The following is a 19,808-nucleotide window of genomic DNA, read 5'->3' on the forward strand; positions in this document are numbered from 1 at the left end:
TTCCTTAATCCTACCAAATTCCTAACTAACTTACTATTAATAAGCAATAATTAGGAGTTTATTGAGGCAAAATTATAGTTAGTTAATAATGAGAACTGGACCCTAAAACCCGGGTCACACCAAGGCTGAATCCCAAATGGCACCCTAAACCCTCACGGTTTTTGCTGTGGTGCCCGAGGAGTGATTGGGGGGGTTAGGTGCCTTGCTTAAGGGCACCTCAGTTGTGGGTAATGAGAGTGGAAGAGAGTGCTGTTCATTCACTCCCCCAACCTACATTTCCTGCCGGTACTAAGACTTGAACCCCCGGCCTTCAGGTTACACTCAGGTACATGACGTAAAATTAGAACAGCCTTCTGTCTGTACCTCCTTGGCTGAATCCCAAATGGCACCCTAAACCCTCACGGTCTTCCTCTGAGTCCGCACTTTCGTGACGAAATGCCGCTTTGACTGCTGGGTAAAGTCTTCTGTGTAGCTCGCAAACTTGCTGGCTCAGCTGAAGTGTGCATCGAGTACACATAGCGGCGGCGGCAGAGGGGGCACTCATGAGCACCCTTCTGAAACCTAAAATAGTGGCTGCGTCCGAAAACTGGAAAATGCTGCCTTTGGATGACACATTTCAAGGTAGGAAGGCATCAAGGCATGTCCGAATTCAATGTTAGCTTCACTTCCTGTTTCCTCAGATACCTTCATCTGATCGATTTTTGAAGGCAGCATAGATGTATCCTTCGCTGCCTTTGATATCCCACAATCCTGTGCTTTACATTCTGTGACAGTTGAGCTAGAAAAATAAAGATGGCGTCCGAAAGTTGCGTTTGCTGGTTAGTTTGTGTGTAAATGTATGTTTTTGACCAACATTTTCCACTTTTGATGTAATTTCTAGCGAGAAATGACTACTATAGAAATTAAATATTTGTTTAGTTGTTACCAATGCTTGCGTTGTTTTGCTGTAGATCATTAGGCCTCAGAAGTCTGTCCGAAATCAGTTTCATGAGGTGCCTTCATGCACAAACGCTGCCTTACAAGTCATTGCCTGATAGGGCAGCGAGGCAGCAAGTCAGCTGCCTAGGTTTTCGGATGCAGCCAACATGTAGGCTAGAATCGCCGTTGGGCCAACGGGCGAGAGAGAGAACTCTGACTGGCTGTTCAGTTTAGTGAATGAGTCGAAGCGCGAAAATAATAGCAAAACAGTGAGCAAAGAATTAACAAGTCAAGGGCTAAATCCCAAATGGCACACTTCTATGCACTTTCGGTCTTGTGGACTTACAATGGCTGCCGTATGCGCATGTCCGTTAAGTCCACGAGACCGTAGGGTGTCCCATTCATCATTTTAGGTTTCAGAAGGGTGCTCACAAGTGCCCCCTTTGCGGCCGCTATGCGCCCTCGATGCGCACTTCAGCTGAGCCTGCAAGTTTGCGAGCTACGCAGAAGACTTTACCCGGCAGTCAAAGCGGCATTACATCACGAAAGTGTGGACTCAGAGGAAGACCGTGAGGGTTTAGGGTGCCATTTGGGATTCAGCCAAGGAGGTACACAGGTTGTTCTAATTTTACGTCATGTACCTGAGTGTAACCCGAAGGCCGGGGGTTCAAGTCTTAGTACCGGCAGGAAATGTAGGTTGGGGGAGTGAATGAACAGCACTCTCTTCCACTCTCATTACCCACAACTGAGATGCCCTTAAGCAAGGCACCTAACCCCCCCAATCACTCCTCGGGCGCCACAGCAAAAACGGCTGCCCACTGCTCTGGGTGTGTGTTCACGGCGTGTGTGTGATTACTCAATGCTGTGTGTGCACTTGGATCGGTGAAATGCAGAGCACAAATTCTGAGTATGGAACAAACCCAGCGGCTGTTAGAAGCTCCGGTTCCTATAGAAACAGTCAGACGCGCGCCTCCGAAATGAGACACAAGAGACGCGCATATAGGATTGCGCATGCGCATTAGCTTGACCCAGCGTGAAAAATACAATTTTTTTGTCATGATTCGAGCGTTTAGAAACAAAATTTATGAGACAGTTGTTGTTAGATTTCATTGGTGATTTCAAATATGATAGGAGCTGCACTTGAATGCCCGAGAGGTGTTTCAAAGATGGCTGCCGAGTGAAATGACTTGTCTTAAAGGGACTTTGCTTAAACACAAGACAAACGCATGAGTGCAAGGATCCTATCACCAAACCAAGAACAAGACCAATCAACTTATTTAGCATAGTGCAGAATATTTACTATTTCTTATCATGTTTACACAATTGAACCAATGTTAAATTGTTAATAATCTTAGAACTTTCCATTCCTTCTCAGGTTACATTAGATTTTCATTAGATTTTGGACTCCACAGCCTGACTACTTTGACTAGCCTCTGTATTGCATCACCAAAGAAATGCACTAGAGTTCTGGAACATAACGATATAAATAGGAGCTCCATTCTAAGAAGGAGTTTTTTTTTCAAATGCGAAAACTTTTTCTCTTTCATCCCACGTAGTTTGCCTGCTGTTTAATTCACTCTGCATTGCTTTGAGATCAAAGACACGGCAGTATCATAGGCCATAGAGCACTTCTTTCTCTCTCTCTCAGGAGAGATCTGAGCTTTGTGCTCCTCCTCTGAATGTGTTCCACACTCGCATGGTAGTGAAGGAATGTGCTCTGTTCATGGCACAATTGGGTGGACCTCATGAGATCGGCCCAAGTCCTTGATGAAAAGCCCTTTGCTAATGTCCCCAAGCATCTCCTGCAGTATGATGAATGCAGGCATCTACTCTAGTCTCTGCAGATTCCTCTCATTAAATATTTAAAACTCTAAACGCAGCTATTAGTAATCGAGAAACACAAAGCTTCCCTTTTTCCTCACCAAACCCCTGTGCTGGTAAAATCCCTCAAGTGTTGCAGAAACTTCCAGAATTTCATGCCGCATAGTTAAGAAACACTATTGCATAGTTTGAACATATATAATTAAATAGAAATAAATTATATTTTTTAAATATCCCAAATTATACACCTCTTAAACTCACAAATAAGAATAACAACAACCTTGTTTTTATTTCTGAGTATAAAATATTTAGTTTTATATTTTTTAATGTATTTTCCTCCAGTGCCATGCTGATTGTTATTTATTTATGCACTTATCAATAATAAATATACTTTTTCTGACATCATACTGTTCGTTTTGAGACAGTTCTTCATTGTTAGGGATATTTTCTTCACAACTGTGGGTTTTATACAAGCTTGTTTTTCCTTCTTTCTTATTTATTTCTTTATTAATTTATTCATTTATGTAGCCTATTTATTCTATAATTTTCGTAATTATTCTTCAATACCATGCTAAATATTGTTTTAATTATGTAATTTCCAATAATAAATAACTATTTATGACATCATAGTGTTGATCTGAGGCATTTTTTCCCATTGGATCGTTTCATCACAGCTTGGAGTTTTATACATCTTTTTTTTGCGATGCAAAGAATCTTTCCAATCAAATGTTGAAGTGAATATGTGTATAAATGTGATAAGTTCAATTGCTTTAGTTCATTTTATTACATGCATCTTGTCCCACAGTATGTAAATGGTTAACTAATACCCCAAAGGTGAAAAAAGTCAGTGAAAATCATCAATAAGCAATTACATGCCCATTAACTGTTGACTCAAAGATGTCAGTTGCAGTCTTTTCACAGCAGTACTGAAGTGTTAATACAACCCCTCCTTAGCTCTCTCAGTCTCTCTCTCCCTCTCACATTAAATTCTTCTTGTTTTATCTCCTCTTTTACATTCAGTTGTTCCACTGGGCCTCATTTGTTCACCATCTTGCATTACTCCCTCTCCTCAAATTCACAGCCAACGCCCAGCTTCTGCAGTACTGCAGTCTCTCCTTTTCCAAAAGTCTCACCCCTCCTCTTGATCACTCTCTAGTTATCTGCAGTGAGGAGGAGGGAGAGGAAGAGAGATGCCGAGAGGAAGAGCACACCTCGCGAGTCACGCTGCTGCAACACACCCAAGGATCACTTCATCACAATTCATTGCACCGACAGTCACTCAGGCACTTAAGGCTTGTACATTTACACAGGAGCGTAATTCATAACCCACATGCTCTCTCTAACATCTTACTCTTGCTTGCATGACTGTCCTCCCTCAGGCCCCTGATTAATCAGAGCTCTCTAACCCACTGCCCTCTCACAGGAGGAGAAACACAGTTCTCGGTTCTTCATGCTGGGATGGATTTGAAAAAGCAATTTGGGACCTAAGATGGCCAATCACATCACAACAGTGTTGCCTAATCTAACTAACTTGCATAAAACATTAAACAAGGCTAAATTGCCACTTGCTGCAAAAAAGATATCTTTTTAATAATTCTATCCTTTTTATGCTTCAAGAAGAATGGCTTGAATTCATTGATTTATTGAAGCATAAACTAGCATAAAACATTAAACAAGGCTGAATTGCATTTTGCTGCAAAGAAAATGTATTTTATAATATAAATATGATTTATTTATATAATATAAAATAAATATTATAATCTTCATATACTATTAATATATCTTATTATATTACATTTGCATTTTTCACATAGAACCAGTGTCATTTTATTTATATACTATTATAGTATTTATTAATAATTTAAATGAGCGTTTATTTTTATATTTTCAGTTATCATTTTAACTGACATTTAACAGTTTTTATTTTATCGTTCAGTTATATTTAATTACGTTTTAGTAGCCTATATTGTTGTGTGTTTATTAATTGCTTTTTAATATTTCTATTCATCTTTATGTTTTATTTCAGCTTTAGTTTTAGGAATTTCAGTACTTCAACTTCAACTTCAGTTAGTTGTCAAGGCAGTGTATTGACTTTTTTTCACTTTATTTCAGTTAACAAAGATGATTTTAATAGTTTTAGTTAAAAAACAGCAGTGTTGGGGGTAATGCATTACAAGTAACATGAGTTACATGATCAGATTACTTTTTTAAAGTAACAAGTAAAGTAATGCATTACTTTACAACAAAATATCTGAGTTACTTTTTCAAATAAGTAATGCAAGTTACTTTGTTTTCCCATTAATTGACTGACACCTCTTCGGTCACCATGTTGAGAGAAATCGGGAGTAAGTGCAGAGGTGTTGTGTGCGCTGTGTAAACATGATGGTTATTGTAACCAGCAATAATTAACTGTTAAATAATACACAGTGTTGGGGAAAGTTACTTTTAAAAGTAATGCATTACAATATTGCATTACTCCCTAAAAAAGTAACTGAATGCGTTACTTAGTTACTTTTTATGGAAGTAATGCATTACGTTACTTTTGCATTATTTTTTCTCATCTGGGCTGTTTGTTTGTTTTTATAACAACAACAAAAAGTTATATTTTTGGCAAATGTTATGGCCCTTTCACACCCAAAGTCAAATGAATAAGCGTCAGGCTGAAGGAAAAGCATGTACATGTAGATACACATGTACAGTAGAGGGCGCAGCTCAAACAAACAAGCCTTTCAGCTGTGCTGCCATTCTGGAATACAGAACAGGAATAGGACACAGAAGAAGAAGTGAATGTGTAAATGTATTCTCACATTAATCTAGAACTAATCTAGAATAACCATCATGTTCACATGGCGCACACAACGCCTCTGCACTCCCGATTTCTCTCAACTTGGGGACAGGAGAGCTGTCAGTCAATGAATGGGAAAACAAATTAACCTGTGTTACTTATTTGAAAAAGTAACTCAGATATTTTGTTGTAAATTTAAAAGTAATGCGTTACTTTACTAGTTACTAGTAATTTGATTACGTAACTCGCATTAATGTGTTGATAATACATATATACTTAATGCATTTAATCTCACTTTGTTAACCAATGTCTTTGTTGCTGACCTTCAATAATCCAGTTCAACCATATTAATACGCAAAAATGACTTTAGCATTTGACAGTGTTTCATTTTTTTATTGCTGAAGTGGTGAATTTTCTTCTTCTGCAATCCAGAATGGCAGCACAGCTGAAAATTTAGTTTGAGATGCGCCCTCTACTGTACAGGTGTGAATTTGCATTTCCTTCAGTCTATAAGGCTTAATTTTTGGTGTGAAAGGGCCTTTACATTTGCCAAAAATAGAACTTTTTTATTATTAAAAAAGTAATGCAAAAGGAATGTAATGCATTACTTTCCATAAAAAGTAACTAGGTAACACAATTGACCCTTTGCTGGTAGTTTGATTGACAGGCGATCTAACCAATCATAACGCCGAATTCGCCATTATGTCCGACAAAGCAGTCAGGGCATTTAGTAGATTAACGTCGGTGGACTTGAACTTGAAAAATGGTGTGTACTGACATCTTTCCGCTGTTGAAATAACATTCCTTATGATGTTCATTCATGTTTATTTGATACTATAAATGAACTAGTAGGAAGAGATGATCGGTTCACCAGCCTCTTGAACTGAGGCACTACAGCAATCTGTCACAACACATTAAAGAGCCATGAAACGGTATTTATTGTTTAAATTACTTTAATATGACAAAATTTGAAATTTGAGACTTTGTTTCATATCAAAAGTAACCTGCTCTGTCTTGTCTGTCGATACGTTGTCAGTGTCCTCTTTGCTCCGCAATGTATTTTTCACTGCGTGAGAACATGATGTGTGGCAAGAGAGCGGCATGGCTCGTCGGACGTAGCAACAGTAACTAAAGGGGCCGGGTCTTTGCGAACGGTCAATTACTTTTTAGGGAGTAACGCAATATTGTAACGCATTATTTGTGAAAGTAAATTTCCCCAACACTGATAACAACACTGTATAGGCCTGATCTATAACTCACTAAATAAATCTCTCTTGTCTGCACACACAATCCAAATATGTGACTTTTGTGACAAATATATGACCAAATGCAAACTGCAACTGCTGTTATTTATAAGCCACTTTGAATACAAGGCCCGTACATGTATTTCAGACACATACAATCTGTTGGCTGCTGTACTTTTGATTATCACTATAAAGTTCAAATCCTAGGCAGTTGCACTTAAATTGTCAAAAAGAAACAAAAATTATAGTTTTGACAGGTGGCCTAAAAGTTAAGCGCCCAGTAGTAAAAGCCCAGTGACCAGGGATGCACTGAACTGGAAAGTAACTGAGGACTTGTTTCAGACTGGGCCTAAATTGAATCAGCAAATAAAGAGCCATCAATTGAATGGAAAAATGCTCAAGATATTTCAGGAGATGTGATTAGAATGGATTGTGCAATTCTTAGAAACTCCTACCTGACAAAGACAAATGTATTAAATTATAAAAGGTTTCTCTGAACTATATTGAGGTTTCCTATTTAAGAACAGGAGTATGCCGGAAAAATGCTTGGGCAGGTAAGGACAAGGTACAATGAGGATATGAGCAAGCAGAAAGTAATGCAACATCACCATCATTCAGATATCCAATATATAGCAAAATACTATATTTATAGTAGAAAAAAATAAGATATTTTATGAGCTCAGCATATGAAAGGAGCAGGTTTAATGGATCGATATATTGTTGTCGCACTGAACAAGACTGTGCAAGGCTAACAAATCTGCTGTAATGTAATGCTGGGTACACGTTGACCAGTCACAGCATTAACATCATCCTGGAGTGCTCTAGGGTTGTTCTCAAGGGGCGTCGTAATTTAACCTGCATGTGAGCTTCAGCAGTTTTCCGAGCAGGATACAAGAGAATCAGTTCGATACTGCAGAGGGAGAGGCTCCTCCAAGCACGCTGGGTATACGTTACCTCTGTGCAGGTAAAGGGTCAGCAAAAACAGTAGCATCTTAATGGGAACATTATGAAAATCTACGCGTCTGTGCCACTGACAGACCATTCAAATCCACCATCTCTCATAAAAGCACTGCAATAAGGACTGGAGACAAGTGTCTGACTGATGTAGCAGTAGAGTGCAGTATTCATTTCACACACAGAGGGAAAATTGAGCTGGCATTATTCCTCTTGACAGGAAATGTGGTTGCAATACTGAGTTTTTTTGACTGTGGCTACACGTTTCTTAAAAGTTTTCTGAGTTCTTGCCCAGTGCTTTGTGCCAAATGAATGCTTTGACTGATGCAGTGGAGTTGCTGTCGCATATAGTCTCATTTTCCAAACAAGTAGCCTACTTATGACAATGTGCAGTTTCATCATGAGATAAATGAACAATTGTACCTCTTAAACATTTCTGTACTTGTTAGAATAGTTAAAAAACAGCAACTGTCTAGGTAACTATTTCTCAAATAAAGTGCTTATTAGATGTATTATCAATAGATTAAATGTTAACTAGGATGATCTAATTAAATGCTCTGATTAATCAGATGCACTGAAATGTTAACCAAGATAGCCTAACTAATTACGGTCATGTTATATTTTCATTGTGTTTATTTAAAAAAAAAAGAAAATTCTGTCATCTTTCACCCTCAAGTTGTTCCAAACCTGTATGAATTTCTCTCTTCTGCTGGACACAAATGAATATATTTTGAAGAATGTCGGTAACCAAACAGTTGATGGGCCCCATTGACTTCCATAGTATTTTTATTAAGTTAATGGGGCCCTGGGCTGGGCCTGTTTGATTACCAACATTTTTCAAAATATCTTATTTTGTGTTCAGCAGTAGAAAGAAATTCATACATGTTTGGAACAACTTGAGGGTGAACGATGACAGAATTTTCATTTTTGGGTGAACTATCGCTTTAAGCCTCTTATCATATCATATCACACCACACCACACCACACCACCACACCCCACAGGAACAATAAGTTATTATTTCCTGTGCTACCAACACATTTCACGCTGTCCTTCTACATCTGACAGCTTTTTTTGTACCGCACGAAATAGGATACTGGAATCTTCTGACTGAAAACAACAACAACAACAACAACAACAACAACAAAAAACCCAAAACAAACTGTTAGCTGTTAGCACAAATCGTCAGAACCGGCCCAGGAGTGTTTTTTTTACCATTCGTAATTTTGTCCTCTGCTGACCTCTAGCGGTGAAAGAGGGGTAAACATTATTTTAATATTCCTATAATGATGAAAGATAATTTTATATAGTTGAGTAATTTTTTTAATTATTATATCTTAAATGTAACACCTATTCATTTATGTTTATTGTTTTTCAATATATAGTTCAACCGTTTTTATACAGACTATTCATATATAGCCTACCTTTGAAAATTACAGGCCAGATATCGAAAAAATAATATTTATTTGATATTTTAAAGATGTTATTTTTCAAGAATCCAAGTAGTCCAAAGTGCTCTTAACTAAATTAACTATGTTCACCCACACTGGTGCAAGAGCCCCCCATCCTAAAATTTAAAAGGCAACTATATTTTCATGTAGGCCTATTAAGAACCAATATATGCTGTGAAAAAATTATATTATAATATTATTTGCAAAATATTCAATTTCTCTTATGTTGTTTTTAGTACTGTACTGTTAGATGTGTTTAAATCCATGTATTTATTTTATCTTTAAATTATTTATTTATTTAATAAATATAATAAATCTTATTTTAATTATTATTATTTTTTACACTGCTTTCTCTAAACTTTAAACTCCCCAGTCGGAAAATCCCTGGTAGTTTTGTATTTGTAGCCTATTTGTATTTTGTGCAACTTTGATATCAACAAAATACCTGTGAAACTTCATCGTCAAGCTTTTCTAGCATGGAGTTTAATTTACAAACACAACTTTTCACCTCACAAATACTCTGAAATACAAATATCTTTGAAAATTGGTTTAGAAATAATATTGTTTTGGTGGACCAATTACTTATCTCACACTGTCTTCTTTTACTCATGAGGAATTTCTGGCAAAATATAATATTCCCATACCACCAAGGGAATTTGCAACTGTGCTTGGCGCAATATCTTCTGGAATAGGTATGTTGTTTCAACAACAAAGATTTGATTACCAGCAACTCCTTTCCCTCTCACCAACTAAAAACATTAGCAACATTAGCATTAGCAACATGTTTCTCATTTCATTGTAATAATTATAACAGATTTATAAGAGCCCTTTTCCAAAAAGATATTGTTTCACAACCAAATGTAATTGCATATTGGAGTAAATCTGTGATGTTATAAGCTAGGCATATTTGAAATTTACAAGCATGTTCATATCATACGTTCAGCAGAAATTCTGTATTGCAACTGTATTGTTTATTTAAATTTTTGATAGATAAAAATTATTTATAAAAGTATTATTTTTTAATAATTAAAAAATAAATGTCTTATTTATTTAAAAAATAACTGGTCGCGCAGCCACTGGGCGGCGCTAGCACTTTATCAAAGCGCTCGTTGCTACAGAAGACGTTCCACGAAGAAGTAAGAACGGATTTGTTCTCCCAGAATGCCTTTCACTTCCTCTTCCCTTCCGCGGCCTGAGAAACGTAAGTGCCATTAGAATCCCAGTGCAGCGATGTTCAAAATAATCCCTTTATATCACTGTCATCATATACTTTTGTGTTCACATATCACATCGATATTTTTACTTAAGTTGTATTTAGCATTCTCAGAGAATATGACTCGTCGCCGAAGGAAAAAAATCGTAATGTTGTGTTAGTGAATAGATGTTCGCCCGTGCGCTGCCATTTTCCAGTCTAGGCATTGGACAGGGACTTTAGTCTACACGAGTGTAGCTACATGTGCTTAAGAGCTTACGAATGAAAGACACAACTGTTTTGTAAACTCATTAGATATTAGTTGTAGCCAGACATGGCAATTTCTGTCAAAATCTATGTGCGTATCATGCGGTGCTCATACTATGTGTGCTAGTGTTATAATGGTTTATTTTTCTGGACTCCTATCAACAGTTGTATTTTTAGTTTGGTATGTCTTTTCCGCCTGTTCTAACCATTTGGTGTCATTCGTTTTCTCCGTAGATCTCTGAAAATGGTCCGCTACTCTCTCGACCCAGAGAACCCGACTAAATGTGAGTTGGTAGCTACTTTTTAAGCATATGGCTGTTTGGTATTGAACGTGAAATAATTGTTTTTGTGTTCTACAGCATGCAAGTCGAGGGGTTCAAACCTTCGTGTTCACTTCAAGGTAAGACTTATTGTCACAATCTCAGAGGGCATTAATTATGATGCTTCTAGAGCTCGTGTTTCGTGATAGTGTCTGTGTGGACCAACTTAAAATACTGCTCACAGATAATATTGATAAATGCAACAGTGATCACCCAGTTCTTCAACAGGCTCTTAGTATTTTTCCCCATTAATTTTCTCAATAGAAAGCATAAAGCATTTTATGCATTGAGTTTGAGTAATGAACTATATAGCTCCAACGAAGCTGTTGGATAACTGGCATTTATAAAAACATACATCTTAAGTTGATTGCAAAATACAAAAATGTTTAATAAAGGCAGTGGCTGTATCTGAAATTGCATCTGGGTACTTTTTGCATTTGTCACGTTGTTTTTCGCCTATCACAGTAGGGAAGAATGTGATTTGGGATGCAGCCAGTGCTTTATCCTTTGGTGTGACTTGAGTTTCCTTGGTATTGGTAGTGCATTGTATGGATAATTCAAATAGCTATTTCATGTTCATTGGTGGTGTATTTCTTAATTTAAACTTTTTTTTAAAGGCACATGTATGACTTTTGGATTAAAATATCCAAAAACCACTTGAATAGCATTATATATTTTGTTGACTTTACTTACATTATCCCAGATGTTTCCAAGCATGTTTAAATCCAGAGAAATAAGCAATTTTGACCAGGACACCTCAGTGGTGACATACCTGCGTTACCCTTGATTTCCAGTTTTATTTTGTAGAAACTATGGAAAAACCAAAGACTCTTTAATATACTGTATTTTATTAGCCAAGGCAACAATTGTTTGGATACATTTATAGACAGAAAAACTAGTCATCGCTATATAGCTGAACACAGTCTTGTTTAAATCTCGTTTTGATTATATTAATGATTCTAATATCGATCTAGCTTACTGCAGTGTGCAACAAGTGTCTCATAGCAGCTGCGAGTGAATGCACAGAGTAATGTTATAGTATCATTTTCAACACTCAAATGTATCTAATAATATAAAACAGTGCTGCGTTACCCCACATATGCTTGACCGGAAGAAGTAGAAGCGGCGACTGCGGCATAATTAAAGTTCCTCTGCTCTCCAGCCATGTGTTGCGCTCGTCTCTCATTAGCAATTGCTCCAGCTGCCTCGTTTCTGCTCTCGCAGCACTGGGTCCTGCTCTGCTTCATACTATAGTAACGATAATAATCTCATCCATGAACATGAATCCCATCAGATTCTTTTCTACCGGCTGTGAGGTGAAGACAACTCCCATGATTCTGAGCTCAATCTCGGCGTCATCAAGCTACACCTTTGTTTTGAATAGGCGATGTCTAGCGACGAAAACTACATATTGTGCCTTTAGGGTTAGAGTGGCTTTATGGTTATTTGCTTCATACAAAAAATGAATGGGATTCCTACCTGAAAATACTCATCTTTTGCACTCCATACCTGAATAGAATAGCATATGCACTGTGGCTGCAATGATGACATCTTAGGACACCTTTTTATTAATCATGAAAAGAATCAAGTATATTCTGAGCAGCCACATTTCTATTTTTTTTTTTTTTTTTAAGTGCCGATGGAGGCTAATTTACTTGGAGTGGACTTTCATTAAGTGTTGTCTTGCTGTTTCCCCCCCTCAGAACACCCGTGAGACCGCCCAGGCCATCAAAGGCATGCACATCCGCAAGGCTAACAAGTACCTGAAGGATGTGATGGTCAAGCACCAGTGTGTTCCCTTCCGTCGTTACAATGGTGGTGTTGGCCGTTGTGCTCAGGTGAGGTTTTGTCCTATTCATTTAAAGCTGCCTTTTAAAACCATTCTGTCCATGTTGCTATGATGACATCTTAGGACACCTTTGGAGTTCACCATGAAAAATAATCTATTCTGAGCAACATGTACAATAACGTTCAAAAGTTTGGTTTTTGTGTAAAAGGGGAAATTAAAGTCTTTTACACTTCAGGTTGTATTTATTTGGTCAATAGTCAAAATGTACTGTTGTAAAATATTATAATTAAACTTAATTCAATATATTTAACTTATTTCTGTGATATCAAAGCTAAATTTTCAGCATCATTACTCCAGTCTTCAGTGTCACATGATCCTTCAGAAATCATTCTGATATGCTGATTTATTGCTCAATCAGTTCTTAATGTTAAAAACAGTGCTGCTTAAATTTTTGTGGGAACCATGATTTTTTTTTTTTTTTTTAAACAAATAGAAGGTTCAAAAATGCTTTTGTAACATTATGAAGTCTTGACTGTCACATTTTAACACATCCTTGCTGATTATTTAAAAAAAAAAAATTTAATAAAATTTTATTTAAAAAAAAAAAAAAAAACGTAACCCCAAACTTTAGAACAGAATTGTAGCTCTAAGTGAAATTTAAGAATGTTTTTGCTTACTGGTGTCGTTATTTTCCATTTTTAGGCCAAGCAGCATAACTGGACTCAGGGACGCTGGCCCAAGAAGAGCGCAGAGTTCCTGCTCCACATGCTGAAGAATGCAGAAAGCAACGCTGAGCTCAAGGTATGACCTTATGAACAATTACACTTTGGATAAATCAATTCAACTTATAATTTAGGCAGCATTGTGGCTTCAGTTTGTGACCATAAACTGGCTTGCATGAATGCAGCTTTACTACTGTTAGCATCATGGCTTTATTTCATCCCACATTGTGATCCTGTAGGGTTTGGATGTGGACTCTCTGGTGATTGAGCACATCCAGGTGAACAAGGCCCCAAAGATGCGTAGGCGTACTTACCGTGCCCATGGACGCATCAACCCCTACATGAGCTCCCCATGCCACATCGAAATGATCCTCACTGAGAAGGAACAGATCGTTCCCAAGCCAGAGGAGGAGGTGTCTCAGAAGAAAAAGGTGTGATTGTTAATATAAAGAAGACTTTAACAAACTGTTCTCTTGGCTGTTATGATGACCTCTTAGGACACCTTTGGATTAATAATGAAAAGAATGCGTTGTTTTCTGAGCAGCCATTGTGCATTAAATAGAGTTGTGTGGAGGAATTTATTAGTGACTGCTCTTGGTGAATGCACATTAACCAATGTTTGTTTTCTGTCTCTCTGCAGATTTCTCAGAAGAAACTGAAGAAGCAAAAGCTTATGGCTCGGGAGTAAATGTAAATAAAGTCCAACATTCGTACTACACAATGACTCTGCTTCTTTTTTGTATTTTCAGTTATTTATTTTACTTAAAGGCATGATGCTCAAGTAAGCTTGTGCTTTAACTGTCATTTTAGGAGAGAAAAATGGTCTGAGCATTCTTTGCTCCTTCAGTGTCGAGCAGAAACAATATCAGTATAAAGCAAAGCTTGGGTTATTTGAAGAGCAGAACACTAGCACTTCTGCCTATGGGCTTAATCAGAAGCCCAAAAATTGAAAAATAGCCTATTTATTTGAGTAATAAACAGTGCATTAAACAAAAAGAACCCAAACTGGTTGCTTTATTCAGTTTAAATCATTCTTTACAGTGTGTGTTTGTGTACTTTTCTATCTTGAGTTGAGATCTTTGAGTGTCCTTTGGGGAAAAATGTCTTGTGGCGATTGGCTTGGTGGTTGGTTAAGGATCAGAGTTTGATATAAAACCTTGATGGTTTCATTAATAGTCTAATTTATTTGATTCTCAATAGTTTTAAGTGCGTTCTTGTATAATCAAATGTTGACGACTAATACAGTCATTAAAATGTCAACCAGAATATGCCTGATGACAGGTATGTTATAGCAAAACAAACTGACATTTTTATTTGTATATAGATGAAATTGAATATTACCTCACTTATTAACCGCTTTGGTGTTCTTGCACGATCTCCGTGCAATTTAGTACCAGAAGACATGACGCTAGGTTGAACATTAGAGGGCGCTGCAGCACCGCCAATCTGTCCACGTGAACGCAAAATAATGGTGGCAAGAGTTTTTTATATATATATATATATATATATATATAATAGTCAAATTAAATTAATGCTTTTTTTTTCTTGAGTTAAATTTAAAACTTGTGAATTCCACTGCTCTTCATCTTGGGATATTTTGCATGTTTGTTTTTTTGAGTTTATATTCCTCAAATAATTGAGCCTATTTTTCAATAAAATTATGCACTATTATACAGTAGTATATACATATTTGTTACTGATAGCTTTTGTAAATCTTTGAATAGAGAGGTAGATGTTCTATGCAAATATGCGAATATACCGCTGTAAACATGAATTAGGGAATTTTTAATGCAACCGGAGGGTTGCATTAGTTGCCACATCCCAGTATATGCTATTTCACTCTTTGACCACTAGATGGTGCAACGATTAGCCCTTTTGCATTAGGTTATAAACCTTAGATGGACTAGGGCAGCATTGACACTGCATCAGTACATAATGACACAAAAATAGTTTCCCTTTGGTTGTCTTGCATAACTTATTTGAATAATATTCTGTAACAAGTCAGCCTCTTCCTTTTTAATGATGATTGTGTTTTGTAAATTAGATTATCCAAATAGCATATCTTGATGTACAGCCTTCTGTTCAGTGGCTGGTATATAAGCATAGGGAGAAATACAGAAGCTTTAAGCTGCAGCTGTGACTTTCTAATATTTCACTTTTATTCACATGGCGCTTAGTTTATTTAGAATACACCAAATAATAAAATAATCTGCCAAATGCCAATAACAACAACTCCAATATCAAATTGAAAAAAAAAAGTGGCAGAAGGTTTTGAAGAGAATGTGATAAATACATTTACCTTGGAGCTCTAAGTTGAAGTAAAATGATAGTGGTTATTCAAGCTTCATCATTCTGTGATTGTGTTGTGATTTATCTGGAGTGTTTAAGCGCTGTCCACAGAGACTTTTAAGCTCATAAGATATCCGACTGCCTCACATGACCGGCACGCATGCAGATGCCCCTTTATTTAAGAAATAGATCTCAAATTGACTAGATTGATTTTGTCCCTTTTTTGTATTTAATAGTGGGTCGGATGGCAGCTCTTTTAATGTGCAAATGAGAACCAATGAGGACAGACTCCTAAATTCAGTTCAGACAGAGCCACTCAGCTGACACGGACCACGTCACCTCCGGGCTTAGCCAATCACATCCCACCGAGCCCCTCTACTTTCCCAGGCACGCTCTCAAAGTTTTGACTTTTTGCAGCAAAAGACAGCAGGTTGATGAAAATGTTTTATTATCTTCCAGATCTTCATGTGAACTACCCAGAAAGACTCTCTTTTTATTTATAGATTTCATAACACTACATCTTTGAAAGGACGGCGCTCTGTTGTATCATGCCATATTTGCAAGATCTGAAAGAAGGGAATGGATTTTGCCAGAGGAGATGGGTTTGAAGCTTCGGTACATCTGATGGGGATTTTTTAGAGAAATTACTTTTTATCTGAAGGCTTGAGAGCGTGCGGTATTTTTGTTTTCTTTTCTCCCTCTCATTCAGTGTTCTACGTTTGTTTTTAACGTTTTTCTTTTACCGTCTTTCCTTTTTGCGCAATATTTAGTTAAAGTTATAGTCTCTTGGTTATGTTAGCGGTGGGGCAAATGGACGGGTCTCGCCAGAGCGCTTTCCTACTCAATACCCCACCTTTGGCTGCTTTACACAGTATGACCGAAATGAAGACACCACTTTACCCAGCCTACCCGTTATCTTCCACTGGACCTGCATCCTCCACTTCACCGACAGCTACCTCTCCGAATCCAGGTGGTATCCCCGTTTCGTCCCCGGGGATCAAAACATCCACTGGACTTTCAACTCTTGGATCACCCCAGCAGTGCGCGATCGCTACACCTCACGGAATAAACGACATCCTCAGTCGACCCTCGGTGGTCACCGGAGCGGCTGCGGCATCTTCTCCCGCTGGAATCTTGTCTGGACTGCCCCGTTTCAGCAGCCTGAGTCCACCGCCTCCTCCAGGGCTGTATTTCAGCCCCAGTGCCGCGGCCGTGGCGGTGGCTCGCTATCCGAAACCTCTGACAGACCTTCCAGGCAGAACCCCGATATTCTGGCCTGGAGTTATGCAAAGCCCACACTGGAGAGACGCCAGATTTGCATGTTCACCACGTAAGTGCTCAACTAATTCGTGATTAACTTTCATGAAGACTGTTTAACGATAGGTTAGGCTACTCATACAAAATATTACTTGTTTAAAATAAGCAAAAACATAATTATAACATGATTTTCTATTTTGCCTCCCTATACAGATCAAAACTCAGTGCTGCTGGACAAAGATGGGAAAAGGAAACACACGCGACCAACGTTTTCCGGGCAGCAAATTTTTGCTCTGGAAAAAACATTCGAGCAAACGAAATATTTAGCTGGACCTGAGAGAGCACGGTTGGCCTACTCTTTAGGAATGACAGAGAGCCAAGTCAAGGTAAGACAGTCCTAATAGTTTATGTATGAGAAGGAAAACATATTAATTAATTCAATGTTTAGCTGGCCTATTAAAAAGGAGAATTAGATGTGGGATAAGCTTAATAAATGTGTTTATTCAAACCTTCCTATATCTGTTAATTTACAACTTTTATATATAGGCCTACATATTTATTTTTCTACAGCAATGTATTTAAATTTAATGCAACGTTGCAAAAATGCGTTTTAATTTCTATTATTTTCATCCACATCAAAGTTATTCACTCATGAAGTTATCATAAAACAAATAATTTTGTTTAAAATTGCAGTGTGCACCACTGCAATTGTTTTATTGCAATTATTGTTATTAAATTAGGCTACAGTTTTTTAACAGTTTTTCATTTTTTCCCCGTTGATATAGTTTAAATATGATTCAATATCTTATTTATTCAACGAATATTGACTTGGAGTGAAGGAGGTTAGGATACAGATAGCCATATGTGAAGAGCTCTATTCAATAGCCTATATATTTTTTAACATCAGCCTTTTCTGGTTATGCGGGAAAAAATCTGTTTAATTTGTTTGACATCATTAAATGTTTCTGGGAGACATGTTGTTATAATTCCTATTTTGTATGCTGCCTTTTTGATTGAGATAAATCATCATTTCTGTGTGGATTACAATACGTTTTTATCTCATTTTCAATTGTAAAGGTGTGGTTTCAAAACCGAAGAACAAAATGGAGAAAACGGCACGCGGCTGAAATGGCCTCGGCGAAGAAAAAACAAGATTCAGAGACCGAAAGGCTGAAAGGGGCCTCGGAAAACGAAGACGACGACGACGACTACAACAAACCTTTAGACCCAAACTCGGACGATGAAAAAATAACGCAGTTACTGAAAAAACACAAACCAAACTCAGCTCTTATCATCCACACATCGGAAAACGAAAGCTCGTAAAATGGAAGCGGGAGATGGGTTGTCAAATTCTTCAAGAAGTGTCAAAAATAATGTAGGCTACTGTTTTTCACCAAGTTTGAGCTCTGGTTTGAGAGGAAGGATGCAAATCAGAGGAATATGCACTATTGGTGGATCTGAACGTGCATCAGTGTCTGCAATAGACACAATTCAACGTAAAGACAACGGTACATTTTTTTGTAAATTAACAGCGTGAGTTGTATCGCATAGGAATTATATTACTGTGAATATTTATGTGTAAAATATTTTGAATAGTAAACATGGCAGAATTCGTTCACTTCGCCTGAGTTTAATTTTTGGTTTAGGCTTTGTGATTTGCATTTTCATATCATTAATTTGTATAGCTGCTTATCACCCTGAGTTATTGGTTTTTTTCATTGGATACAAGTTGCCTCAGCCCTTTGGTCCTTAAAAATAATCAACCATGGAAATATAGAATAATTTTATATATACCACTGATGGTTAAAGACCAGGCTAAGCGACAGGCTAAATTGAGGCTCAGTCAAAAGATTGATCTGGCCATAACAAGTGTAAATATAAACAAACACCTAACCATATATTTGTAATATAATGCATAGTGTTCGTCTCCCAATGTTAGAATGTTTCTTTAATTTTTTTTCATGATTAATTTATGATATTTTAAGTTTGTAACAGTGTTTGAATCCTGCATAATGCGCCTTGCAGGTTGTGTATTGCACTTTTATTTAATAAAATGTTAAACATATGAGATATTTTTTTCTTTCTGTTATTATTAAATCGAATATAAATATTTTGTGAATAAACTACAACAAAGTTTTCAAGTATAAATAAATATGCTTGCCGATGATTGATCAATTATTGAGTATTTCGCTTCGGTAAGAAGTTGTCTCACTTTAGCTATCGACATGGCAACGCTTGATCAAATGTATTTTATATATAGGCCTATATAAATAATTTGTATTATTATTCGTTATTCGACAATATCAACACAACGATGTGTTTTATTTTAGTAATTGAATAAGCATGTTATGTGTTATTGCTCTGTGTGAACACATATTTTACCTACCTAATTGTTTTATTATAAAGACTCTTACACTAATTTACTAGATTTTTCGTTCATTGAGAAATGTCAATAAAAAGGCTATTGGCATAACTGGCGGGATAATGGAAGTAGAAAGCGGTTTTTTGGTGGTCTTCAGCTGATCGCGTCACAGCTTCAATATGTCAGCTGATTCGCGCGATTAGATCGCCATGTTCTTTGGAAATTGGAAATCACTCAACCGATTTGTTCTCAACAAACCAACAGATATTTTTAATTTATAAGGTGAGATGATGCACCATTCACAGTTGTACTATCAGAAAATGTTTTTGAGCTTTATTTTGAAACTATTTTTGAAGGACACCAGGTCCAGTGCTTCTCCACAGGTTATCAACCAAAATGAATCCTTTCATTTTCAATCCAGCATCATCTATTACGTTAG

At 37.1% G+C, this 19,808-nt stretch overlaps 2 protein-coding genes and 3 non-coding genes across 8 annotated transcripts in view; all 5 read left to right on the forward strand.

Annotated features, from left to right (window-relative positions):
- rpl17 (ribosomal protein L17) overlaps positions 1 to 14,182 on the forward strand; it is a 268,902-nt gene extending 254,720 nt beyond the window's left edge. For 2 of the 4 annotated variants that reach the window (XM_051877802.1, XM_051877803.1), the window contains exons 2-7: positions 10,865 to 10,914; positions 10,990 to 11,030; positions 12,654 to 12,788; positions 13,442 to 13,540; positions 13,701 to 13,892; positions 14,102 to 14,182. In XM_051877802.1, coding sequence (XP_051733762.1) covers positions 10,875 to 10,914; positions 10,990 to 11,030; positions 12,654 to 12,788; positions 13,442 to 13,540; positions 13,701 to 13,892; positions 14,102 to 14,149 — 555 coding nt within the window. In that variant the 5' untranslated portion in view covers positions 10,865 to 10,874 and the 3' untranslated portion in view covers positions 14,150 to 14,182. Of the gene's footprint in view, positions 1 to 10,278; positions 10,373 to 10,864; positions 10,915 to 10,989; positions 11,031 to 12,653; positions 12,789 to 13,441; positions 13,541 to 13,700; positions 13,893 to 14,101 lie in introns of those variants that run through there. The other 2 variants (XM_051877801.1, XM_051877804.1) reach the window with 2 other exon arrangements.
- LOC127504393 (small nucleolar RNA SNORD58) lies at positions 12,487 to 12,554 on the forward strand. Its single transcript, XR_007927362.1, has one exon. It is a non-coding gene; the product is annotated as a small nucleolar RNA SNORD58 (small nucleolar RNA).
- Positions 12,843 to 12,907, forward strand: LOC127504391 (small nucleolar RNA SNORD58). Its single transcript, XR_007927360.1, has one exon. It is a non-coding gene; the product is annotated as a small nucleolar RNA SNORD58 (small nucleolar RNA).
- On the forward strand, positions 13,939 to 14,006 carry LOC127504392 (small nucleolar RNA SNORD58). Its single transcript, XR_007927361.1, has one exon. It is a non-coding gene; the product is annotated as a small nucleolar RNA SNORD58 (small nucleolar RNA).
- A 951-nt stretch (positions 14,183 to 15,133) lies between the features above and the next one.
- nkx6.1 (NK6 homeobox 1) lies at positions 15,134 to 19,037 on the forward strand. The gene is made up of 3 exons (XM_051877783.1): positions 15,134 to 17,080; positions 17,221 to 17,393; positions 18,085 to 19,037. Exons 1-3 carry the CDS (start codon positions 16,543 to 16,545, stop codon positions 18,328 to 18,330), a joined length of 957 nt encoding a protein of 318 aa, XP_051733743.1. The 5' UTR covers positions 15,134 to 16,542; the 3' UTR covers positions 18,331 to 19,037.
- The last annotated feature ends 771 nt before the right edge of the window (positions 19,038 to 19,808 follow it).

Source organism: Ctenopharyngodon idella, chromosome 21 (assembly GCF_019924925.1).
Source record: "Ctenopharyngodon idella isolate HZGC_01 chromosome 21, HZGC01, whole genome shotgun sequence".
Taxonomy (NCBI): Eukaryota; Metazoa; Chordata; class Actinopteri; order Cypriniformes; family Xenocyprididae; genus Ctenopharyngodon; species Ctenopharyngodon idella.